The sequence below is a fragment of the Phocoena phocoena genome, chromosome 10, assembly GCF_963924675.1.
Source record: "Phocoena phocoena chromosome 10, mPhoPho1.1, whole genome shotgun sequence".
Lineage (NCBI taxonomy): Eukaryota > Metazoa > Chordata > Mammalia > Artiodactyla > Phocoenidae > Phocoena > Phocoena phocoena.
In genome coordinates, this window is record NC_089228.1 from 67,303,784 (window position 1) to 67,330,865 (window position 27,082).

Here is a 27,082-nt window from a genome sequence, read left to right on the forward strand (position 1 = left end):
CGCAAAAAAAAAAAAAAAAAAAAAAAAAAGTTACAATTACTAGTGCCCTACAGCAATTTATAGGTTTTGTGGGCCAACCAAGTACTTTACAGGGCTTTGCCTAAAGGTTTTGACAATTCAAGCCTTCTTGCCCTGACCTATAGGCCACTGGAGGCCTTTGCCCTATTTGTTTCATTCTCCAACTCAGAATTAAGAAATAACAGGTACGTAAGAAATTCTTAAAAGTTAAAAAAAAATTAACAAAAGAATGTGATCCTCATAAGTCAGGGCAAACGTTGAAAGGAAACGTTGAAAACTACTGTTATATTCAATCTGGATAGTTACGCATGATTAACTGATTGACTTTAAAATGGTACCCTGTTAACTCCATAAATACCCCCTTTTCTCACCAAAGTTCTTTATTTCTTTGTGACTGACAACCCAATATTTGGACAATTCAACACTGGGGCTGAGACTATTCATTAAGAGTTACATATCTAATTTCTCCTACTGAACTAACTGTAAGCCACTGGAGAGCAAGCACCCTATCTTTTACTACTTTTAATATCCTTCCCCATATCATGCACAGTGCTATGCATAGTTAAGTACCTTATAAAAGATCTGCTAGGAAAACACTGGTCTCTTATGTCCATTACCCGGAGCTGAAAATATGTATGTATGACTGGGGTAGGGTTAGGACATGGAATGGTTTTCTATACAGAGTTGGATAGAGCTCTTCTCCTCGTCTTATGAGGAAGCTGCCATCTAACGCTTGGGTGGACAGTGGAGCCTGTTATTGTGGCGGTGGTTGTTTTGTGCTTAGGGAAACCACATCCACTGCCTGGCTAATTCTAAGTCAGAGCCAAAGGGAGCTGAAAGGGAGAGGAAGCACGGGGCTTCTTCACTCCAGCCTTCCTCTGTACACTTGAAAAAGAATAAGTTTCTCTTTGTCTCGTTTAGTCAACTGGGAGATCTGGTCTCTCTACTTACCGTTCTGCATGCTTTCTCTAAGTCTTTCTGCACAGACTTTGCTCCAAGTTCTAACTGACATTCCTTCTCCACTCATCTTAAAAGAAGAGTCTTCACTAAATTTCCCTGTGGTTTAGTCAGCTTCTCTGAAGGCCAGTACCCTAAGACTGACCATCAGGAAGGGGGCAAACGCAAAGGTACCAACATCTCTGCCTCACACAACACCTCTCAGGTTCTTAAAAAAAAGACAAGGAGGTGAACATTCATAACGACCGACATCCCGAAGGGCACTGAGCGGTGGCAGGGAGCAGACAAAGCAGGCAACACGGAAAGAAAGCCTGGCTCCCCGCCCCAACTGCACACGAAGACAGAGTGGACGGGGTGGGGAGCCTGGGACTGGGAAAACGTGCAAAGGACCGACAAGGAGCCTCTGGAAGCCAGGAGGAGGGAGACTGTCAGCAGGGGCCGAAAGGGCAGGGCTGGAAACAGGACGCCGGCGGGAAGGGGAAAACCCCGAAAAGAGTCGGGGGAAGAAGAGAGAATGGAAAAGCCAGGGATGGACCGAAGACAACAGCAGCTAGACACTCACCAGAGCCCCAGGGGAGGCAGGGCTGCGGGCGGCCGACAACCGCAAACGCCGGCCGGGCCAGCGGTCTCGACGTGAGGAAAAGCGAAACCCCAGCACCAGCAGCCAGCCGACCAGAGGAGGGGACGGGACGCCTGAGGGGCTCTGAGGTAAGGGCCGAGGGGCGGTTACGGGTGCGAACAACAGGAAGCGCCCCAACTGCCGGAAAAGACGGCAAGCGGAGGGGCCAAGGCGGTCCGGTCCCTCTCGACGGAGACTGCTGCCGCGGCGGCCAGGAACCCAGACTGCGCAAGCGTTACTTCCCCGCGAAGCGGTGGGGGGGTTTCAGGTCTGCGCGTGCGCGGCCCCGCCCCTCCTCGCCTTATTCCCCAGGAGAGGCTGGGTTGAGCGCGGAAGTGTGAGGTGTGGAGCCTTCTTGGGGTGGGCGGAGCTGGGCTCGGGGGAGGGTCTTTTTATTTTTATTTTGAAAGAATTATAAGCTCACAAAAAGTTGCAAAATTAGTACAAAGAGGTCCCTTTTACCCATCACCCACCCAGCTTCCCTCAACATCTTACATAACTATACTACATTATCAAAACCAGGAAGTTAACACTGGCGGGATACAATTGACTAGACCAATGCACTTAACTAGATTACAAGTCTGACTCAGATTTAACCAGTTTGGCATGCACTCATTTGTGCGTGTGCGTGTGGGTGCGTGCTCGCGTTCATGTGTAGCTCCATGAAGTTTTATCACCTGTGTAATCTTGGTCCCCCACCTTCTCTTGATTTTCATCATAAATAGGTCCGCTGGAGCCCTTGGCATCCCAGTGTGTACAAAAGAACCTGCTTTTCAAGGCTACCTAGCCGCTTAGTCCATCCCACCCCCTGAGTTAAAGAGGTCCCAAGCCTTTGGTCACTCACTGGTTCCTTGAGAGTGGAGTGCAGTGCTCTTAAGTGTTAGGCTCCTGGAAACAAAGATGAGTAAGACATGGTCCCTGCCTGCCTTCAATAGAGGCCATGTAGGCAGAGAAAGAAGCGTGTGTGCAAGTCATTCATTAGTGTGTTTGTGATATTAGGGTACCCCCACGCTCTTGTGTAACTGTGTAAGACCATAGGGCTTAGTTTTATCCTTCAATCTTGGAGTCCCAGGCTTTGTTTCCTTAATGGTCTTAAAAACATAGGCTTTCCTTGAGTACTTTCATCTTTCTAGACTTCAAAGCCTAGTTTCCTTTTGTCTTAGCACACAAAAACCACGCCACTGGGGCTTCCCTGGTGGCTCAATGGTTAAGAATCCACCTGCCAATGCAGGGGACTCGGGTTCAAGCCCTGGTCTCGGAAGATCCCACATGCCACGAAGCAACTAAGCCTGAGCGCCACAACTACTGAGCCTGTGTTCTAGAGCCCGTGAGCCACAACTACTGAGCCCACGTGCTGTAACTACTGAAGCCCGCGTGCCTAGAGCCTGTGCTCCACAACAAGAGAAGCCACCACAATGAGAAGCCCGCAAACCACAAGAGTAGCCCCCGCTCGACAAAACTAAAAAAAGCCCGCGTGCAACGAAGACCTAACGCAGCCACAAATAAATAAATTTATTTTTAAAAAAATACCACTTCACCTTTCATTCTCCTTGCCCAGAGGCCCTTCTCCCTCAGTGCCTTTTGTCAAAGTTCTCCCCATCCTTAACGACTTAGTCACAATGCCAGATGTTTGCATAGCGCTTTTCAGTCTAAAATCCACGTGCAAACACTTAATCTCAGGTGATCCTCACAGCTCTTCTTCCATTTTAATTGAGGCATAATTGACATACAGCACTGTATAAATTTGTGTACAACATTATGCTTTGACTTACATACCTCATGAAATGATTATCACAATAAGTTTAGTAAACACCCATCATCTAAATACAAAATTAAAAAAACAAAACTTTCATATATAACGTACAGCAGTGTAAATTATATTTATCATGGTGTGCATTACATCCCTAGTACTTGGGTTATCCTATAACTGGAAGTTTGTACCTTTTGACCACCTCATCCACCTCCCCCTCCCCACCTCGCAAATCTGATCCTTTTTTCTATGAGTTTGTTCGTTTATTTGTTTTTGAAGTATAACTGATCTATATTATATTAGTTCCTGTTATACAACATACTGTTTCAATATTTCTGTACATTTCAAAATGATGTAAGTCTAATTACAAGTGTCACCATACAAAGATATTACATAGTTATTGACTATATTCTCCACACTGTACATTTCAGACCCATGACTCATTTATCTTGCAACTAGAAGTTTGTACATCTTAATCTCCCTCACCTTTTTCCCACTCACTTCTCCTCTAGCAACCACCTATTTGTTCTCTCTATCTATAACTCTGTTTCTGTTTCATGTTTGTTCATTTATATTTATTTTAGATTCCACATATAAGTGAAATCATACAGTATTTGCCTTTGTCTTTAGATTCCACATATAAGTGAAATCATACAGTATTTGTCTTTGTCAGACTTATTTCACTTAGCATAATACCCTCTAGGTCCATCCATGTTGTTGCAAATGGCAAAGTTTTATTCTTTTTCATGGCTGAGTAATATTCATATGTATATATTATACACACACACAAACATACCATCTTCTTTATCCATTCATCTATTGATGGGCACTTAGGTTGCTTCCATATCTTGGCTATTGTAAATAATGCTGCAATGAACATAGGAATGCATATATCTTTTGTAATTAGTGTTCTTGTTTTCTTTGGATAAATACCCAGGAGTGGAAGCTGCATCAAATGCTAGTTCTATTTTTTTAATTTTTTGAGAAATCTCCATACTGTTTTCCATAGTGGCTGCACCAATTTACATTCCCACCAATGCATGAGGATTCCCTTCTCTCCACATCCTGTTGTCTTTTTTTTTTTTTTTGGCTGCATTGAGTCTTCGTTGCAGTCTGTGCGCTTCTCATTGCAGTGGCTTCTCTTGTTGCAGAGCACGGGCTATAGGCGCAGGGACTTCAGTAGTTGCAGCATGCCGGTCCAGCAGTTGTGGCATGCAGGCCCTAGAGCATGTGGGCTTCAGTAGTTGTGGTTCCCGGGCTCTAGAGCGCAGGCTCAGTAGTTGTGGCACACGGACTTAGTTGCTCCGCAGCATATGGGATCTTCCAGGACCAGGGTTCGAACCTGTGTCCCCTGAATTGGCAGGTGGATTCTTAACCATTGCACCACCAGGGAAGTCCCCTGTTGTCTTTTTGAGAGCAGCTATTCGATCTTCACAGCTCTTTGGCAGGTCTCAAAGGATAAGATTTTTGTTGTTTTTTCTTTTAACTTTTCAAGATCAAGGTCTTGCCCTTTACTTTTTTTTTTAAGATTTATTTATTTATTTTTGGCTGCGTTGGGTCTTCGTTGCTGCACTCGGGCTTTTCTCTAGTTGCAGAGAGCAGGGGCTACTCTTCGTTGTGGTGCACGGACTTCTCATTGAGGTGGCTTCTCTTGCTGTGGAGCACAGGCTCTAGGCATGCGGGCTCAGTAGTTGTGGTGCACGGGCTTAGTTGCTCTGCGGCATGTGGGATTTTCCCAGACCAGGGCTCAAACCCGTGTCCCCTGCACTGGTAGGCAGATTCTTTAACCACTGTGCCACCAGAGAAGTCCTTGCCCTTTACTTTTATTTTTGCTTGTTTTTTCTAACTTATTTATTTTTTTAACTTTTATTTTATATTGGACTATATCTGGTTTACAATGTTGTGTTAGTTTCAGGTGTACAGCAAAGTGATTCAGTTATACATATATATGTATTCTTTTTCAAATTATTTTCTCACTTCGTTTATTATAGAATATTGAGCAGAGTTCCCTGTGTTATACAGTAGGTCCTTGTTGGTTACAAGGGATACGTTTTTAGTGTTAAAGAGAAAACCACAGGCCCAAAATGGCATCACTTGTGCTAAAGCCCATGATAATAAACTTAGATTTGATACCTGATCTAATTGCAGTTTCCACCTTCCCTCGGTAATGTAATCTCAATCATCCAGTCTGGAATATTCTGGTCAGCACCAGTGAGGTAATCTGTCACCTGGACCCTCTCCATCTCCCCCACAACTCCCACAAAGGAAGAAGATGGAATCTGCATGATTGAACCTCACCTTTTCCCCAAAATATGGTGATCTGGCCTAAAGCAACTCTTTCTTTTCTTTTGCTAATAGCTTCCTTGCCCCACCCTCCTCCTGACCACAAAAACCTTCCATTTTGTACAAACCATTAGAGCACCTTTCTGTTTACTAGCTGGAATGCTGCCTGATTCATGAAGATTGAACAAAGCCAATAGATCTTCAGATTTATTTGGTGGAATTTTTGTTTTTTTAACAACAGATAAAGTAACTAACACTTGGGGAAGCAAAGTGACTTGCCTGAATTCTCACAGCTGGGAAGCCAAGTAGTGAAGCAGGGAACCCGATTTTCTAACTGAAAATTCACTGTTCTTTCTGCTTTCCCCTTTCCTTCCTCGAAAGCCCAGCTCAAACCTTACCTTCTCCTTGGAGCCTTCCCAGTTTCAGGAGAGTAATTTTGTTCTCCACCCTCTATAGTCCTACATTAATTTATCTGTATCCCAACTCTAATAAATACTAAAGGTTTCCTCAAAATAATCTAGCCAAAATATGCTGATCTAGCCCTTCATGGACCCAAATGGTGACATTTTACCATGACTCCCATTAAGTGTAGTGGACATTTGTCATTCTTTTTGATGACCTAGCTCCTGAATCCCTTTCAAGTGTTTCCCACTTCTCACTATCAAAACTGAAAATTACAGGTAGTCTCTTTCCTAGACTCCCTTGCAGCTAGAGAGTGGGCATAAAAACCTAAGTGCCACCAATCACTTTTTCTACCCTGACCCCCCACCTGTGGGTTGGAAATTAGGGTGACCTGATCCTACTCTTGCAGGACTCAGCCTCATTTGCCTCACTCTAAAACTCTGGTGTTGTCAGACCCAGCCCTTATTTTATTTTATTTATTTATTTTTGGGCCTTGTGGCATGTGGGATCTTAGTTCCCCGACAGGGATTGAACCCATGCCCCCTGTAGTGGAAGCAAGGAGTCTTAACCAGTGGACCAACAGGAACGACCCTGGCCTTTATTATAAATGTTGATATTTCATTCATCATGGATATTTTTGCATTAATTTTTATTTTTTTAATATTGCATTAAAATATTACCTTAATTACTGATCTTTTGCCACCTTCATAAATCTTATACCAAGGTGAGTGTCTGACTCACTACACCCTACTCCAGGCCCTGGAAAGATCACTCTGAATCCATTCTGGTGAGAGTGGTGGTGGCTCCATATAATGTCTAGAGACCTCCACAGGGGTCTCATTGGCCAGAATTGCATCATATGGCCACCCTTCCTGGGAGAGCATACTCAGCTTTTTATGATCTGTTAGGGAGGCAGGCAAGGAAAAAAGAGGTTAAGAAAGTATATTGGCTGATACAGTCAATAATGTTTGCCATGGCAGTATATATTACTTTGCTGTTCTCTTTTAATCTAATTTACTAATCTAAATGGACAGCAGACATATAGCAGGACCCTTATTAATTGACTTCTGTTTATTAATTAATTGACACTGAAACAGAGTCATTCCCTTTGTATTTTCTATTCTATGTTAACTGCCTTCTTATAATTTTTTTTAATAAATTTATTTATTTATTTTTGGCTGCATTGGGTCTTAGTTGCTGCATGTGGGCTTTCTCTAGTTGCGGCGAGCAGGGGCTACTCTTTGTTGTGGTGCACGGGCTTTTCCTTGCAGTGGCCTCTCGTTGCAGAGCAAGGGCTCTAGGCACGCAGGCTCAGTAATTGTGGCGCACGGACTTAGTTGCTCAGCAGCATGTGGGATCTTCCCAGACCAGGGCTTGAACCTGTGTCCCCTGCGTTGGCAGGCAGGTTCTTAACCACTGAGCCACCAGGGAAGTCTCTGCCTTCTTATAAATACAATATAATTCACCTAATCCAAGCTTCTCAGTTTTATAACAGATTTCTCTAAAAACTCTTGGAATGAACAACCTTATGGGATACTAAGTTATTCTTCATCTGCTTGGGACTTGAATTACTTCGTTTGAATATTAGCACTTCTTTTGTCTTGCTCCTTTCCTCACTTTCAGACCCATTAGACTTTCCCTTCTCTTTAAACTTTGCTCTAAATTGTTCTTTGTCCCAAAGGAATCACCTGCTTCTCCTCCATCAAGCTAACCTGTGATTGCTTCACCAGCTGAAGCTCAGGCTCTTGGCAAAGACCACAGTCCTCTAGAGAACAGACGTCTTACCCCCTGGCAGTGTGTGTCCAACCCACTGGGAGCCATGACAGCAATTGCCTCTGAACATTCCCTCCAATTGAGGGAAGGAACTGTGCTTGGTGCCTGCTAGCCCTGGGCTTCTCAAACTTCAACGTGCAAACAAATCCCCTGGGATTCAGCTAAAATGCAGATTCTGATTCAGAAGGTCTGGGGCTGAGCTGAGATTCTGCATTTCAAAGAAGCTGCCAGGTTATTCTAATGCTGCTGGTCCACATACCTTGGAGTTACAAGCAATTTAAATGTATATCTAAGTGAAAAATATGAAGGAGAAAGTGCCCACAATCCAGCAGCTCTATGTCCCTACCAGGGCAGAGACTGAGGCAAGTGACGCACCTAGGGCACAGTATTCAAGGAGGCCCTCAAGTTCAGGTGCGGCCCCTGCGCTTGCATGATCCTGAGAGTGTGTTTCCTTTCATTGTGAGTCCTAACTCCTCACTTGCCCATCCTAGTCCCAGCCCCAGCCCTGGTCACTACCAAGTAACATTTTGGTGGGTATCCCTTCAGAGTACTTTCTTAAAAAACATTATTTTATGTTTTGTTTATTTTAGTGAACTCCATTTAGCAACTACATGGCCTCATCTGACTGAAAGTATCATTGTGGATAATAATGTTTATTTGGGAGTATGTTGAGTAGTACATTGAGATTCACAAATTTCGGTAGAATAAATTAACTGCCAAGAAGTTAGTAGTTTTCCTTTTTCTTTATATGAGTTTCAGGTGTACAGATTACTTTCTAATACACATATGGGATCATACTGTATATGATTATACTGTATGTAATTATACCTACAATATTTCGCATGCAGTATTATACTCTTATTATCTGTCCATTTATATCTGTTATGATATTTTAAAATCCTCAAGCTCTGACAGCTTAATCCCAATAAATTCATTTAATAATCCTTTTCCTCAGAAATGTGCATAGTTGGGACTTCCCTGGTGGTCCAGTGGTTAAGAATCTACCTTCCAATGCAGGGGACGGGGGTTCAATCCCTGGTCGGAGAACTAAGATCCCACATGCCGCGGGGCAACTAAGCCCATATGCCGCAACTACTGAGCCTTTGTGCCACAACTACAGAGCCCACGTGCTCTGGAGCCCGCGCGCTGCAACGAAGAGCCCAAGTGCCGCAACAAAGACCTGACACAGCCAAAAATAAATAAATAAAAAAGATATATTAAAAAAAGAAATGTGTGTAGTTGCACAACATTGTAAATTAACTATATTTCAATTTAAAAAAATGTGCATAGTTACCTTCTCTGAGTGGAAGAATTGTGAGTGGTTATTATTTCTTTCTTATACTTTTCTGTACTTTCCAAATTTTCCATATTGGACCCACATAACTTTTTTTTTTTTTTTTTTTGCGGTACGCGGGTCTCTCACTGTTGTGGTCTCTCCCATTGCGGAGCACAGGCTCCGGACGCACAGGCTCAGCGGCCGTAGGCTCACGGGCCCAGCTGCACCGCGGCATGTGGGATCTTCCCGGACCGGGGCATGAACCCGTGTCCCCTGCATCGGCAGGCGGACTCTCAACCACTGTGCCACCAGGGAAGCCCCCCACATAACTTTTAATTTAGTTTTTATTTTTATCAAAGTAATACACATATGGACAAAAAAGACCAAATGAGCTACAAGATTTATAATGATAAACAGCAGCTACTTGCCCACCCACTCCCACTGGAGTCAATCAGCAAGCAGCTGCTTTCAATGCTTTTAGTTGTTTCTTCTGCTATTTATCTCCTTGTTTCTAAATAATATTGCTTTTTCTCAATTTTTCAATTTTATATTTTTTAACTTCCTCAGTGAAGATGAGGATTTGACTTACTTACACCACAACTTCCATATAACTTCTTCCATCACTGTCATTTTCCTTAAACCGATATTCAGCATTTATTCTCCAAAGAAGATATACAGAGGGCCAACAGGCACATGAAAAGATGCTCAACATTGCTAATTATTAGAGAAATGCAAATCAAAACTACAATGAGGTATCACCTCACACCAGGCAGAATGGCCATCATCAAAAAGTCTACAAAATAATAAATGCTGGAGAGGATGTGGAGAAAAGGGAACCCTCCTACCCTGTTGGTGGGAATGTAAATTGGTGCAGCCATTATGGAGAGCAGTATGGAGTTTCCTTAAAAAACTAAAAACAGAGTTACCACATGATCCTGCAATGCCACTCCTGGGCGTGTATCTGGAAAAGACAAAAACTATAATTTGAAAAGATGCCTGCACCCCAGTTGATAGCAGCACTGCTTACAATAGCCAAGACATGAAAGCAACCTAAGTGTCCATTGACAGATGAATAAATAAAGAAGATGTGGTAAATATATACAATGGAATATTACTCAGCCATAAAAAGGAAATAGTGCCATTTGAAGCAACATGGATGGACCTAGAGATTATCATACCAAGTGAAGTAAGTCAGACAGAGAAAGACAAATATCATATGATATCACTTATACATGGAATCTTAAAAAATGATACAAATGAACTTATTTACAAAACAGAAACAGACTCAGATATAGAAAACAAATTTATGGTTATCAAAGAGGAAAGAGGAAGAATAAATTAGGAGCTTGGGATTAACAGATACACACTGCTATATATAAAATAGATAAACAGCAAGGATCTACTGTGTAGCACAGGGAACTATATTCAATATCTTGTAATAACCTATAATGGAAAAGAATCTGAAAAAGAATATATATGTATTTCTTATATATATATATATATGTAAAACTTTGCTATACACCTGAAACTAACACATTGTTAATCAGCTATACTTCGATAAAAAAATTTTTTTTAATTCAGTGTTTATAACTGAACCAAATGAGGAAGAATAATTACTCTGTCTTCTTTGCCACTTTTTGTTTTCTCTGGAGTTAACAATTGCTTCAATTTTTTCCCTTGCACAGTTTTATTTTAAAGTATCTATCACTGACTTATCTGCAAGCTCTCTGCCAAACTGGAAATCTCGTATCAGATTATGGTCAAAGAGCTCCATTTTTTTCTCTAGGGTCATCCATCCTAGAGCCCTCTGTATTAATCAGGCTTCTCCAGAGAAACAGAAGCAATAGGGTAAAGAGAGAAAGAGACAGTTTGTTTTAAGGATTGTGGGGGCTGGCAAATTCTAAATCTGTAGGGCAAGCTGGAAACTCAGGCAAGAGGTGATGTTGTAGTCTTAAGTCTGAAATCCACAGGGTAGCCCAGTAGGCTGGAAACTCAGGCAGGATTTCTATGTCATCATCTTGATGCAAAATTCCTTCTTCCTTTGGAAACCTCAGCCTTTGCCCATAAGGCTTTTAACTGACTGAATGAGACACACCCACATAATGGACGGTAATCTGCTTAATTTAACAGTCAAGTAATTATAAATGTTAATAATATTTAAAATATACATTCATGGCAACATCTAGACTAGTGTTTGACCAAACTGGGCGTCATAACCTAGACAAATTGACACATAAAGTTAACCATCACACCCTCCATTATTGTAAGTAATCTGTCTCCCATCCTGTTTATTTTTTTCTCTTTGATGTTTCCTTCCCACTTAATTTCATAGCCTTCTCTTTAAGTTTCAACCATAGCAACAGTTAATATTTCCCAGGCAAATTAAGACAACCCATCAAAGAACTGGTGCTAAGGTAGAAGGAGCGGGCGGGAGAGTCAGTGGGTACCTCCTCCACCCCCATCCAGCTGCCTTCTCATCTCCATGTCTTTCTCACTGACCCAGGAGAGCACGAGGGGACAGCATATACTATGGGGTAACTGCCAATAAGAAGGCTGGTCAGGAGAAAATGAATTTATTTGCAGCTGCAATTCTTCAGGGAAGCATTAGTATAATCAGCTGGCCCTGCAATAGCCACCTGACTGGTCATTTTTAATGCTTAGGCCACAAACCTGAAAACTCAAAGAAAGTGCTAAATGTAAAAGCAGCTTTTCATATTGTTGCTTGATTTCAGACTTATAGACATGCCAACACATAGTACAATGATAGTTTTTGATCATATGATTTTGCCTGCTTAGAGTCTTTCTTTAAACTAAATGCTTAATGATGAGGCCAAAATAATTGAGAAGTCTTAAGAAATACAGATTTTAAATTAATTTTTTCCAAGTGACTCTGTGTGTGTGTGTGTGTGTGTGTGTGTGTGTGTGTGTGTGTGATGATGAGTCAATGTTTCTTTGGGAATTGAGGGTGGAAAATCTCAAAAACAAATGCAGGATGTGAAGTGGGGCAGGTCTAGCACCCAAATAATGCATAAACTTTTCCTACCTGCCTGTTTGGGAGTGAAAACATTAGGAAGGAGGGAATTAAACCAACCTTTTGCAGCAAGGAGAGAAAGAGAACTATAATTTCTGAACAAAAAGAGTGACAGAAACAAATTTCCCAAAGCAAAAATAAATCTGACCTCACTGTGCTTAGATGGGAAATTTCCTGTAAAACAAGGGAGTTTCTGAGGCTCCCACTGTTGAAAGGTTTTTTTTTCAATTGGTGGGGTGGAAAGCTGCATGAATCACAAGACTCTCAGGCTCCCTTAGGAATGTGTTCAATCTTCCCATGTTTGCAGAAGCCCCAGAACTGTCCTAATTGCCAAATGATAGCTGATCTCATGTATTCCCTAAAAATAGAGGTATGCGAATCCCACTTGTTCTAAGTAAAGGTAATAGGACACACTAAAGTGTTCCATATGCATAAGTTTGGAAAACGCTAGGTTAAGTAAAATTAAGTGTTTCTTTTTTCACTTTTTTTTTTTTTTTGGCTGCGCCACACGGCTTGCAGGATCTTAGTTCCCCAACCAGGGAGTGAACCCGGCCACGGCAGTGAAAAATGCCAAGATCTAACACGTGGACCACCAGGGAATTCCCTATTTGAGTTTCTTTACTGCAGGATTTCTTAGGTCCATTAATACCATTGTGATTCTCCATCGGGAACGTTTATTGTACAGGATACCCCAAATTCATTTGAGATGTTTCATGGAGCACTAATTAACATTTCCCTAAACTAGTGCTCTGAGGAACACAGATCTAGTCATCATCAGGGTGTGTGTGTGTGTGTGTGTGTGTGTGTGTGCGTGCGTGTGTGTGTGTGTGTGTGTGTGTGTGTGTGGTCGTAGGAGACAAGGGCCAAGAAGATCACTTGATGGTTCTTGTTGTAACTTCAGGTCAAAGGAGCAAAAGGTGACCCAACAGTCCATAGCCATTTCCTGGCCTTGAAAAATGATCTCATAAATTCCCCTTTAGTTCTAAACTGCTAACAACTGTTTCAGACTCCAGTCATATCGGAGAACCTAGAGATCACTTCATCTAATCCTTCCATTTTACAGATGTGAAAACCGGCCTAAGGAGAGGAATTAAGTTGCCCGGAGTCACAGGTGAATTAAATTGCAAAGTTCGGTTAGAACCAGCTTACCTGTCTTCCTGTCCATTGATCTTTGTCCTGCTCTGTGGTGCCTCTTCATATGACTGAATCCACAAACTAGCAAGGGGCTGTTACTGCATGATTTTGACAAATCTGTCTATAATCAAAAACAAGATCTAAGGCCAGCTAATGGCCCATGTTATCTCAAACAAATCTCAATATGACAAAATAACTCCGACTGTCATGGGCATTTGAAGCAGCAGGATTTGACCTGTGGTTTCAACACCAGATTCTTAATTTATTTCTGAGCCCATAGCCTCATAATGTCTTCCTTGAAAACTGAATTGTAAGTCATGTAGATGTCAATGGTCCATCTCTCTTTTAAATAGGTTTTATTGTTAAAAAAAATAGTTCAAGGATTATAAAAGGTTCAAAGTGAAAAATCTCATTCCTACCCCTGTCTCCCACCCTCCCATTTCTCACCTTCCCTCTCCATATAGTTAGCCATTGGTATTCGTGTTTTGTGTATCCTTTCTTCATATCTTCATGCAGATATGGATAGAGAGACTATATTTTGTCCCTTATTTACACAAAGTGGCATTATCTCTTTGTTAGGCACAACTCTTCCCCTTTAGCCTTAGTCTCCTCATTTAGAAAAAAGAGGATTGGGGCTTCCCTGGTGGCCCAGTGGTTAAGAATCAGCCTGCCAATGCAGGGGACATGGGTCGGAACCCTGGTCCGGGAAGATCCTACATGCCTCGGAGCACTAAGCCCGTGTACCACAACTACTGAGCCTGCGCTCTAGAGCCTGTGAGCCACAAGTACTGAGCCCATGTGCCACAATTACGGAAGCCCATGCACCTAGAGCCCGTGATCTACAACAAGAAAAGCCACTGCAACGAGACGCCCACACACCGCAACTAGCGAAAGCCCGCGCACAGCAACAAAGACCCAACGCAGCCAAAAATAAATAAATAAATATATTTTTAAAAAAAAATCCCACTTGGTCATGGTATATAATCCTTTAAAAAAAAAAAGAAAGAAGAGGATTGTACCAACTCTCTCCAGGGTCCCTTCTCTCTGACATTCTCAGACGCTGGGAATGCTTCTGAGCATTGACACTTGACAATGTTTGGCCTTTTGGAAAGTCACACTTGCATGGCTGGTTTTGTTGGTGACCTCAAATTTAGAGCACTCAGGGTGTGGCTTGCAGACTCTGGTATTTCATGCTTTAAGAAAATCCAATACACAAATGCCAACATTTCCAAAGCAAATTAGGGAATGACTTTGTATTACAAACGAACCTTATATAATGATTCACCAAAGGCATCTTTTATATATTTACATATATTTATTTATTAAATAAATAATACTTGGTACAACATTCAAAAGAGTGTGCAATGCAAACTCTCTGCCTTGATCCCAGGTCACTGAGCTCTCCTCCCCATGGGCCACCTTTGTCATCAGTTTCTTGTTTTCTTCCGTATTCTTTGTATATGCAGACATATCCGTATAGGTCCTTTTCTGAGAAGAGCACTCTAAATGCAAGGCTTTGCACTTTGTACTTTTCACTGAAAAAGATATCTCGGAAATCAGGACAAGTAGAACTGCCTCATTCTTTTTTTAAGGGTTGTATAATTTTCAGTGATGGATATACCAAAATAAATTAATCTAAAAGGGGTCGTTAGGGAATTCCCTGGCGGTCCAGTGGTTAGGACTTGGCACTTTCATTGCTAGGGCCCGGGTTCAATCCCTGGTGGAGGAACCTGGATCCTGTAATAATAATAATAATAATAATGATGATGAAAGGGGTCATTCTTTTTTAACAGTGAACTCCATTTGTCCATGCATAACCTGATTTAATCCCTAAAGTCCTGTTTTCAGTTGCACTCTGTTATAGGAACGAGATTCTCTCAGGGTGCTTCCATTTCTGTGCGAACAGAGCAGGCATCAGTGCCTACGGACGAACTTGTGCCAAACAGAAGCTCACAGTTTTCACCTCCTAAATCTTTTTTTTTTTCCAACAAAAGTTCTCACATATTTTTTTCTGAGCCAACCTACTAGTGCAGAAACATAGAAACAAAGAGAAAAATCATTTTCCCAATAAAACACATCCAGCTATCCAGATAGTGATGTTTTCAGAGTGATATGGTAAGAAGCAAGTGACTTGATACAGAATAAATATGTGTGCCATCTCATGTGCGATTCCTTATAGAGCCAGCTTGATTCTTCTCCAACGTCTCCTCTTGGAGTTGTATCTGATTTTATTACCAGTTTTCATCCGAATCCACTGGGGAATGGGACGATTCTGCTTTTGTTTCTTAGCCAGGAATTGCTTGATCCTGAAAGTCTTGTGAGAAGACATGGTGAAGAGCAGAGTCCTCACCTCCTAAATCTTAAAGTTGAATTTCAGACTGCTTCAAGATCCTCAAAGCTTAATCTCTCTTTTTTTTTTTTGGCCGTGCCACGTGGCTTGCAGGATCTTAGTTTCCTGACCAGGAATTGAACCCAGGCCCCACTGCAGTGGAAGCGCAGAGTCCTAACCACTGGACTGCCAGGGAACTCCCCTCAAAGCTTAATCTTCCTAATTTTTAGAATAAGTTTTTCCCTCTCCTAATTTTTACAATAAGCTCCTTTCTCTCTCTCTCCACCTGCTCCTCATTACTGAAGCTGAACAAACTAATGTAGCATTTTTATTTAAGCACTGAGCTTTTGACACCTGCCTCATTCTCTGAGGCTCTGGTGACCACTAGCAGCTTTTAGCCCGGGCAGTCCCCAGCTCTGCCCTCATAACAAGAAAACTTCTCTACAGTCATACTCACTCAGTTAATATATGACTGATTGGTTGGTTGAATGACAGAATCAGGCACTATATACTCAATAAATAGTAGTATTATGATTATATCCTCTATCTGTTTTTTTTTTTTTTGTGCCCCAACTCAAAGAAAGAAGACATGACATCCATGAATATTTTATAATCCTAATCCTAGCTGACCTCTTATTTCACTTCAAATACTCACTTCTCTTAGTTCTGTGACATGACATTCTCCTGCTTTTCTTCCTACCTTCTGAGTTTCCTTTGCTGATTCTTCTTCCTCTACTGGGCCTTTCCCCCAAGTTGGGCTCTTTGTCCCCTTATTTCTCACTGAGGCATGTCAATGACTCCTGGGACTCCAGAGACAAACACTGTGTTCTGATGAACCCCAGATGGATGTTATCAGCCCATATCCCTCTCTGAGCTCCAGACCCATGAATCCAACTGCCTCCCTGTCATCTCTTCCTGAACTGACTGAGATGAAGCCTCTGCCACCTAGAGGAATGAGAGCTCAAAACAGAAATAAAGGTACTGGGATGTAAGGTTTTGCTGGCACGTCGGGAATTTGTACTGACTCTACTAGCTGTTTCAGATCTCTTCTATGTTTTTCAATTCTTTGATTTTACTAACCCTTCCCATCCACTGACCCACCCCAATTAGCAGATCCTATCTCCTCCCGCTTCACAGAGGCCATTAGACAGCTCCCTCACCTCTGCCACCAAATCTACGACTTCTCCAGCCTTTTCTCCTCCTATTTAGGCCAGTTTCCTACCTGAGCTTTGGCTCGTGTCACTTCCTAGTTCCCCAGGTGTCTTTTGCTAATGAGAGTCCCCCCTCTCCATCCTCTCTTCTTTACCTGCTCTCTACTTGCTGCTTCCTATCAATGTTTACACATGTTCAAAGGTTCCCCAACCTTTTAAGAGCCTTTTCCTTTGACTCCCTATCCAGCTCCTACTATTGCCCTTTACCATTCCCTTCACAGCCAAATTTCATGAAAATTTGTCTGTTTATTTCTACCATCTTTATTTCTACACCTCCCACATCTCAGCCTCCTGCAATTTTTTTTTCTTCCCACAATCTGCTGAAACTATTCTTGACAAAGTCAACACAATGTCTTCCGTATTCTTTAATCCAACGGTCCTCATGTTGCTCTGACTTTTCTGCAGCATCTGCTGCTATTGAGCAGTCCCTTCTCCTTTCCTTGCTCTTTGCCTCACGACACTGTTTCATAAGTGGTTCTGGGTAGCTCACTGGGTAATTGCCAGCCCAGGGACTGTATTTTCTTTCTACCTTCACAAACACCTAGTTACCTCTATCTCACCCTTCGGGTCTCAGCTCAGGGTGCCCTTCCCTCTCTGCACAGACCAGTCCACATGGCTTCCTGTGCTTTGCCTGACTAGCCATTATCACAGATTACAATTAGATGTGTAGGGTCACTCTATACCCCTAGATTTTCCTCTGAGTCATATCTAATTTCCAGGGACTCTGGTGGTGACAGGACATGGGGGAGAGTGGCTTTCTGCTCCTGAATATCACCTGTTATGCTGGCCAAGCTGAAATGTACCGAGAGGTCACGGTCCTCATGAATGCTAGTTTAAAGGGATCTGAATGCTTCCCTTCATCCTCCTCACATATTTAAATTTTTTTCCCTATGTTTTTCCAGACTTTGTCCAAAGTGATCATTAGGAATGATTAAAGCAGCAGTCTCTGAGGGTGGTCTGATAGTGGTCACACAGCCTCTTTGTATGAAATTTTGCCTAGCAACCACCAAAGACACAAAAACAGTTATCAGGGCACTCCTATCATCCTCGTTCCTAACTCCACCCCAGAAGGCCTGGTCCAGTTACGAGGGCACAGCACCAGGCCTTGTGTGGAATGTACAAGCTCCCCAGCCACACTCTCCTCAAGTCTGGGAACATTGATCTCATCTAGAGGTCCAGTAGACTCCTGCAGACCTTCAGTGTTGTCTCTGTACATGAGTCCTTTCTGCTTCCCAAAGCCAGAAAAAGACTCCTCTTTCAGATGGGTCCACCCTTCCCTGAGTTGAGACAACAAAAATTTAGTTCACTGAATGGGGGTAAAGGCCATGGAGAAAAGAAAATCCTGTGGACAAAAGCCACCAGTTAATATTCCAAAGTAGCCTCCTGACATAGTACTGCGGATCAGAATAGAGGGAAATAGGGGTTTGGAGGCAATAGATGAATCCAGAAGTGCCTGATGCCCTTAGTAGATAAATAGATATGGCAGAAGAAAAGAAATCGTTTTGCCAGTGAGTAGAAAAAGAAGGGCTGTTTCATCTTCAGCTTTACACAGAGGAATTTCTGGGGAAAAATGGGAAGAGTTTGTGATTGCTGAATTACAAAGGGTATGAGTCATTTGTAAATATTAAGAAAAATAAAACATGTGCTTATGCGTAAATGTAGCTAGCAAGAAACTTAATAATCACCCACATATCTCCCCTTAATTATTGAATTAATCTAATTACTTCCTACCATCATTTGACCCTTCTCTTCCCACACATCCCCACTTATTATTTTTTAGCTAAATGACACAACAGTCACCCGAAACAAAAACCCCACAGATAACCAAGAGAAGCCACACGTTTGAGAAAGACTCCTGTTATATTTTCATGTCACTCTATATTAACATACCTCCTTTTTTTAGAATCTCAAACTCTGAGAGGAGAATATAAGATGTAAGTGGAAGGCAAAGTGACCTCATGCGTTTCTGCAAATACTGTTGGTTCTCCAAGGGGCAGGAAGCCGACTCCAGAGGCCTCTTGCTTTTTGATAATCCCTCAGGACACAGCAGAACAACAAGCATAAAATGTCTGAATACAGGTGACTAAAACTTGACTCTACCAGGATGGAGTTTGTCCAGCTGCCTCCTCTCTCAACGCCAAAATGCACCTTGAATGCCCCTTTTTGGTTTATTGAGAAAGATCTTAAACAGTTAAATATTTTTTCTTCTTATTGACATCCACACAGTGGAAATCTGGCCTTTGGGGGCCCCTGCAGCTGACTTTCTCCCATGATACTCTCTCTATATCTGCCTTTGTTTTTGAATACTCTTCTTTCTTATTCTCACTTATACTTCTCTTTGGAGAGAGAGCTTTGGAGAAACCAAAATAATTGGACTCCAGGGAGAGCTGAGTTACAGAGCTGAGGTGTAAATGCACTGACAAAATACTTTTTCTCCATATCGTGTTTTTATTTCAAAACCTTGCTTAAAAACTGTTTTCTAATTGAAGTATTCTATTTTTTAATTATTATTATTGCTATTAACAATTACTTATTGAGTATCTAATTAGTGAACATTGTACTAGGCTCTTCAGCTAGGTCCTTTCAGCTGATCGTCTGGCATCCATGAGAAATAGGAACTGCTACACCTATTTCAGAGATTAGAAAACAGAGTGTCAGAAAGAAAGGGCTAGGGACTTTCCTGGTGGCGCAGTGATTAAGAATCTGCCTGTCAGGTCAGGGGACACAGGTTCGAGCCCTGGTCCGGGAAGATCCCACATGCCGCAGAGCAACTAAGCCCACGCGCCACAGCTACTGAGCCTGTGCTCTAGAGCCCGCGAGCCACAACTACTGAAGCCCGCATGCCTAGAGCCCATGCTCCGCTACACGAGAAGCCACCACACCACAATGAAGAGTAGCCCCCGCTTACTGCAACTAGAGAAAGTCTGCGCACAGCAATGAAGACCCAATGCAGCCAAAAAATAAATAAATTTTTTAAAATTTTGTAAAAAAGAAAAGAAATAAAGGGCTAATAAAGGGCAGACAGAGGCGAATAAGCAGAAAGCTAAGGAAGCTTAAGCCACAGGGCCCTCTCTTACATGGGCCCCTTTCAAGGCGCGGCACTTAATTCTGAATACATGAGCTCTATTCTTCTCCTTAGGAAGAGATTTCAAAATTGCATAAAGCTTCAGTTCCCACAAAGCCTGGATCTGTCCCTGGTGTGGAGCCAGTATGTGAACTCAGAATTATCTGACTTGGAAGTCTATGCTCTTCACAGAGAACTATTGTTGATGATGAAATATGAGTCAGAAAATATAACTTCTGCTCCCTAAATCTGCCATAAACTTGAACACTCCAATAATCTTAATAGAGCACTCTGTTCAAATACCACTTGAATCACTCCTTTGGAGAATCAGAGACATCTATCAGCAGATACTCACTTACCACCATGTGGCAGGTGGGATGAGAGAGGCCTTGTAAGAGAGTAGTTCAAAGGACTGTCTTTGAAGCTGGCTCCCTGGGTTAGAATCCTGGTTCTCCCACTTTATCCCTACCTGTGTGTGCTTAGGCAAGTTATTTAACCTCTCTGTGCCAGAATTTCCTCTTCTGAAAAATGGGTACAATAACAGTTTCTATCTCATAGGAGTTTGTGTGTGTCTGTACATATATTAAACGAATTAAAAGGGTTTTACAAACTGCAGGTCAAGACTCATCAGTTGGTCATGAAATCAACTTAATGGGTTAACTGCATTTTTTTTAAAAAATGAAATAGAATCAGAATACAATCTAACAGAAGATATCAGAATTCATTGCACACAGTCAGGGTAGGTAATTATTTTCTGAAATCTTTGGCTTCCATTGTGTACGTATGAGTGTGCTGCATTGCTTTGTAAAATGTATCTCTTATGGTGAGTCACCACCCAAAAGGTTTGAAAACCTGAGTGAATACAGGCAAAGCAATTAGAAGTATACGAGGAGGGCTTCCCTGGTGATACAGTGGTTGAGAATCCGCCTGCCAATGCAGGGGACACTGGTTCAAGACCTGGTCCGGGAAGATCCCACATGCTGCGGAGCAGCTAAGCCCGTGCGCCACAACTGCTGAGCCTGTGCTCTAGAGCCCACGAGCCACAACCACTGAGCCCGTGTGCTGCAACTACTGAAGCCCACATACCTAGAGCCTGTGCTCCACAACAAGAGAAGCCACCACAATGAGAAGCCCACACACCACAACGAAGAGTAGCCCCTGCTCGCTGCAATTAGAGAAAGCCCGCACACAGCAACGAAGACCCAACACAGCCAAAAAAATAAATTAATTAAAAAAAAAAAGAAGTATACAAGGCTTCAAGGCCTGGGAATAATTCTCTATGCCTCTCAGTTCTGTCATCTGGATTTGAAGCTCCATCCTCTGAGCCATCCTTCCCTTTTCCTGAAAGGTGCACATGTTTACAGCTAAGTAGTTTTATCAGCCTGCTTCCTGTCTGGAGAATTTTGGGGGTACAACTTCTTTCATTTAATCTTCTTTTTGTCCCTTTCAGTTCAAGCTGTCAATGTTTCTGCTAGTATAAAATTCTCAAGAGTCTTGTGGGCCTCCTGTGCATGTCATGGGAATTCACTCCAGTAGACAAGAGGCTCTTCCTCTTACCTTTCCTGGATAATTTCATCTCTATTTTTTTCTTTTGTTGAGATGGCTGATGGGATCTGTGAGTCACACCCTTAATCTCTTCAAAGAGCCTTTCTGGTCTACTACAAAGAAAGCTGCTGTGAACATTCATGTATAAGTCTTTGTATGGACGTATGCTTTCACTTCTCTTAGGTAACTATCCTGGAGTGAAATGGCTGAGTCATATGGTGGGTATATGTTTAATTTTTTTTCTTTAAATTAATTATTTTTTGGCTGCGTTGGGTCTTCCTTGCTGTGTGCAGGCTTTCTCTAGGTGAGGCAAGCAGGGGCCACTCTTCCTTGTGGTGTGCGGGCCTCTCATTGTGGTGGCTTCTCTTGTTGCGGAGCATGGGCTATAGAGAGCATGGGCTTCAGTAGTTGCGGTGCGTGGGCTCAGTAGTTGTGGCTTGCAGGCTCGGTAGTTGTGGTGCACGGGCTTAGTTGCTCTGTGGCATGTGGGATTTTCCCCGACCAGGGCTCGAACCCCTGTCCCCTGCATTGGCAGGCCAATTCTTAACCACTGCGCCACCAGGGAAGTCCCTGTTTAACTTTTAAAGAAATCTCTAAACTGTTTTCCAAAGAGGTTGTACATTTTACATTCCCACCAGCATTGTATGAGAGTTCCAATTACTTCATATCCTCACCAACATTTAGTATGGACAGGCTTTTTAATTTTAACCATTCTAATGGGGGGATTACCTAATGATTTTAACAGCAGTTCACAATATTTGCTTGAATCAAATTCATTAGAGCTTGCAAAATGCTGATTTATTATTTCTGCATTGATTAGCTGGCATTCTTTAGTAAAACAGACCTTTCTCTCATAAACTGAGATTATGTAGTTACCCTAAATATAGTGCCCATTAGAAAGGAGGTTAAATGTTTAATTCCTTCCCTTTAATTGCCAGTTTTCAAAACAAAGAGTTATTTTAATCCTTACATACCTTTTTTTTTTTACATACCTTTTTGATTCAAGTAGGTCATTCTTGTTTTCCTATTTTGCAATATGAAAGATATGACTATGAGACTCAAAAGAGCTTAAGGAAATTGCTTAAGGTCTCAATCTCAGCCAACAATCAAAAATCCTGATAAGAGTTTGCTTCTAAAATAAAAGTCTTGGTTGCCAAGGTACTTTGAAGACTCGTCACAGTATGCCTGTACTGGGCGCCTGCTTCCTAGTAACATGCTCAGATTTACTGAGAAACATCTCATCTCCCCGCCATTAACTCCTTCCCTGACAGCAGGGTCATTACCCTGAGTGTCTCACAGGCTGTTGTGCTGCCCTTTCCAGCACCTGCTGGCGTGAGGCGGAAGCTGAACACTGGCGCAACAGGCCTGGAATACTTTCCTTTGCCAGGAAAGACCCTTCACTGACTTCTGTCTGAGCAGGCTGCTTTTCTTTCAGAAATTAGAATTAATTAGGGCTGACCTCCTGGGCTCTTTTCCGAGCAAGGATGGGGCAGAAAGTAGCAAGTGGCAGAAAAGCCAGGAACCTGAAAGTGGGTTTAGATGGTGGAGTCAGTAAGGGACACAGAAGTTAAGAGGTAGATGGAGTGATTGACGTTCAGCTGGAAGGCTCTAGAACAGAGGTAGCAGTTGCTAAAATGTTGAAATACATCTGTGTTCTTCCATAAATAGCTGCTGCTCTGTGAACTCCCCACCCATACCCCAGTGCCTGTCTTCTTCCCACCTTGACACCCAGTCTCTTCTCTCATAACCCTCCCATGACTGTTTTGATTAGCTAGGGTCCAGGCTGAATTATGGTTAAATATTTTGAATAACTGCCCTGGGTGTGGACACAAAATGGATTGGAATTCTCACTGGTGTGACCTGGCACCTATACTCTAACTTGAACATGAACATGGTGTTGTCAACCACTGTTGAGACAGCCTAGATGCTGCCTACCCTTGGGGTCATGCACTCATGGGTACTGGACTGTGAGGTCACATGTATTTCTTACTCTTGGGATCAAAAGTTTGAAAAACCCAAACTAGGGCATACCAGGCAAAGGAGGCTGAATGCAGAGGTACACAGCTTGTTTCTGGAAAGGAAAGACAAGATGACTAGGCTGTAGGCCAGGCCAGAATGAAGGCTGTGTGACTCACGGTCAATCAAGAGTGGCCAGGAAGCAGTGAGAGTCAGATGTGGGGCACAGGATGGAAAGACAGTGAATTGGAGGTCTGAAGTACATTAGGGATAAAAGAAGGAAGCATGTGTATTGGATGTATGGTTCAGGCATGAAGGAATAATCACCCCACCAAAGATAAAGCAAAGAACTTAAGTCCTGAAAGTAGAGGAGGTTCCTCATGGACAGACACATACAGGCAGCCAGGAAGAGACCAGGAAGGAATTCTAAGGGCTCCCTGCATTAGTAGGCAGTGGAGAAAGAAGCACTCTGAAGGGCACTGAGAAGGAGGAGCCAGAAAGCTGGGAACTTGCAAAACTGGGAGGAGACAGAAATGCAAGAGTAAGGGCTTAACAGGATGAAATATAATAGGTCAAGTAAGATAAAGGCCTGAATGGGCCTATAGTTAGTATCCTGACTGCAGGGGCAAGCCTTGCTTGGTAATTCTGAACTCTAGGACCTTGGGCAAGTGACTTAAATTCTTGTGACTCAGTTTTTTTATCTATAAAATGGAGATAATAATAGGAATTCCCTGGCAGTCCAGTGGTTAGGACTCGATGCTTTCACTGCCTTGGGCCGGATTCAATCCCTGGTCAGGGAACTGAGATCCCTCAAGCCATGCGGTGCGGCCAAGAAAAAAAAAAGAAAACATAAAATAGATATAATAAGAACATCTACCTCAGAGAGTTTCAAAAATTAGATGAGAGAGAGAGAGAGAGACTCTGAACCGGGTTTAAAATGTTATTCATGCAACATATAAGCATATGCTAAATTATGATAACTATGGTACCAGCTACCTAAAATTTTTTATACTTTCTGGGCTTGAGTTTCCTTGCATTGGTGTATAAACTCTAGAAACACAGGAAAGAGGAAAGAAAGAAAGACAGCCATGAAGGAGCTGAATAAAGACAAATCTCTTTCTAATCACAGAATTAAGCACACATTAAATGGGGAATTCCCTGGCGGTCCAGTGGTTAGGACTCGGCGCTTCCACTGCTGTGGCCAAAGTTCAATCCCTGGTCAGGGAACTAAGATCCCACAAGCTGTGCAGTGTGGCAAAAAAAAAAGCACACATTAGAAATTGTGACATTGGCACCTCCACTCTGCCCTCTTCAGTTGCTTTTTGTGGTTGTTTCTGAGACTCAACTTTCTTCCCTGTATTTGTGACTTTCAGAGCACAAGCCAGGGTCACTAAAATAAAGATTTCTCACCCACTAGCTGCACAAGCAATACTTTTATTCTGGCCTGGATCCTTTTCCAGACTTCTTTGTGGGCCCGAGAACCAAATAAGGTAATACACTGAGGCAGGCATGGAAGTTCAGGCGCCACGGAGGGGGGAAGAGGGTGGAGCTGAAATCAGAAAAGGAGGCTCAGGAACTGAGCTGACTCAGGAGGCCGGGCGCAGCGAGGAAGGACCACTGTTCACGTGACACTTTGCTCCTTAGGGTTCCCGGAGGAACGTGGGGAGCTGAAAAAAAACACACACACCCAGAGACATCAAAGGCAGTCTTTCCAAATGGCTAAAATTTCTGAGCATTACTGCTTTCCACTCAAGTTATCACCAGGCTTCAGAGTCAGACTTGGGTTTTGAATCCCATCTCCATCCCTTACAAGCTGTGTGACCTCGGGCAACTTACTAAACCTCTCTGTATCCCAGTTTCCACTTACTTTAAATGCTATAATAGGGCTTCCCTGGTGGCGCAGTGGCTAAGCATCCACCTGCTGATGCAGGGGACACAGGTTTGATCCCTGGTCTGGGAAGATCCCACATGCCACGGAGCAACTAAGCCCATGCGCCACAACTACTGAGCCTGTGCTCTAGAGCCCATGAGCCATGATTACCGAGCCAGTGTGCAGCAACTACCGAAGCCTGCATGCGTAGAGCCCATGCTCAGCAACAGGAGAAGCCACCGCAATGGTAAAGCCCACCTGCCGCAACGAAGAGTAGCCCCTGCTCGCTGCAACCAGAGAAAGCCCACGTGCAGCAATGAAGACCCAATGCAGGCAAAAATAAATAAATAAAAATTAAAAATTTCTAATAAATAAATAAATGGTACAATAGGGAAATTCCCTGGCGGTCCAGTGGTTACGACTCACGCTTCCACTGCAGGGGGTGCGGGTTTGATCCCTGGTCAGGGCACAACCCTCATGCCACACGGTGCGGCCAAAAAAAAAAAAAAAAATCTAAATGCTACAATTACATTTTATAAATCCGGTAAATTCCAGAGAAAACTACAGAGTGAAAATTATTGTGTGTGCTGTCGCGGGAGCTGCTGCTGCATGTGGAGAAAGGTATTTGGTGGGGGAGCGGGCGGTGCCAGCAAAATGGAATTACTCACATGCTCTCAGCTAACTCACAAACTTCAGTTGTCATGTGACATATCCCCAGACTAGGAGAAATTAGATAATCAACTGATGAGTATTGGAAAGTAATTATGGACCAATTTAAAATGAGAGTTTTAAACCCAAGTTATTTTGGCTCTTCAGTAAAAAGAACTTTCATTAATTTTCATTAAATGTAATTATAAAAAATTAGACCATACAGAGAAATAAATAGCCAAAAAAAGAGAAATCTTCATCTTACCACCTAGAGGTAAATGCTATTATTCTGGTATATAAGCTTTCCTACTATTTCTCTGAGTCTATACGTGTGTGTGTGTGTGTGCACACGTGTGTGTGTATGTATATAGGGCATATGCACAGACATATAATACTTATATATTTGAAAAATAAATCATACCTGCATTGTTCTATAACCTGCGTGGGTTTCTGCGGGGGTTATTTGGTGGTGGTTGTGCGGGGAGAGTGTTAAGAATAGTTGTGAATCCTCTTAAAGTCCACTATGTGGCCACCAGCCTTCTTAGTTTCCTTACACACATAATTCCTCTTTGCTGATTCAGTGTTTCCCAACCTTTTTGATTCTGTAACACACTTTAAGAGGACTAAACTTTCCCAGGACACAGCATGGTGAATGAAAGGAAGTATAACCTGAATAGAGCCATAAACTATAACCTGAAATGAACAGGTTATAGTTCATAAATGAACACATTATAACCTCATTTGCTGGCCCTGCCCCTTAAAGTTTAAAACAAAAACAATGAAAGCTCATGAAGCAAGCTACAGAATTTTATCTGGAGAATAAAGCTTTATCTGGGTATATTTGTAATTTAAATTCTGAAATATGTGGCAAGCAATCAGCAGCAATCTAGACATCCTAGGGAATATACATCAACTATACTTCAATAAAAATAAAAATAATAAAAATAAAATAAAGTAAGGGACTTCCCTGGTGGTGCAGTGGTTAAGACTCCGCACTCCCAATGCAGGGGGACCGGGTTCGATCCCTGGTCAGGGAACTAGATCCACATGCACGCCGCAACTAAGAGTTCGCATGCCACAATTAAGGAGCTGGTGAGCCGCAACTAAGGAGCCTGCAAGCTGCAACTAAGGAGCCCCCATGCTGCAACTAAGACCCAATGCAACCAAATAATAAATAAATAAATATTTTTTTAAGAATGAAAAACAAAATAAAATA

At 42.5% G+C, this 27,082-nt stretch overlaps 2 protein-coding genes across 2 annotated transcripts in view; both read right to left on the reverse strand.

Moving 5' to 3' along the window:
- STK38 (serine/threonine kinase 38) overlaps nt 1-1,766 on the reverse strand; it is a 43,599-nt gene extending 41,833 nt beyond the window's left edge. The window contains exon 1 of the mRNA XM_065885239.1: nt 1,538-1,766. The gene's annotated coding sequence lies outside the window, so the exon portion shown is untranslated. The remainder of the gene's footprint in view (nt 1-1,537) is intronic.
- A 13,650-nt stretch (nt 1,767-15,416) lies between these two features.
- Nucleotides 15,417-15,572, reverse strand: LOC136129949 (large ribosomal subunit protein eL39-like). The gene has a single exon (XM_065886331.1). The coding sequence runs from the start codon at nt 15,570-15,572 to the stop codon at nt 15,417-15,419; it is 156 nt and encodes a 51-aa protein (XP_065742403.1).
- Nucleotides 15,573-27,082: the final 11,510 nt, after the last annotated feature.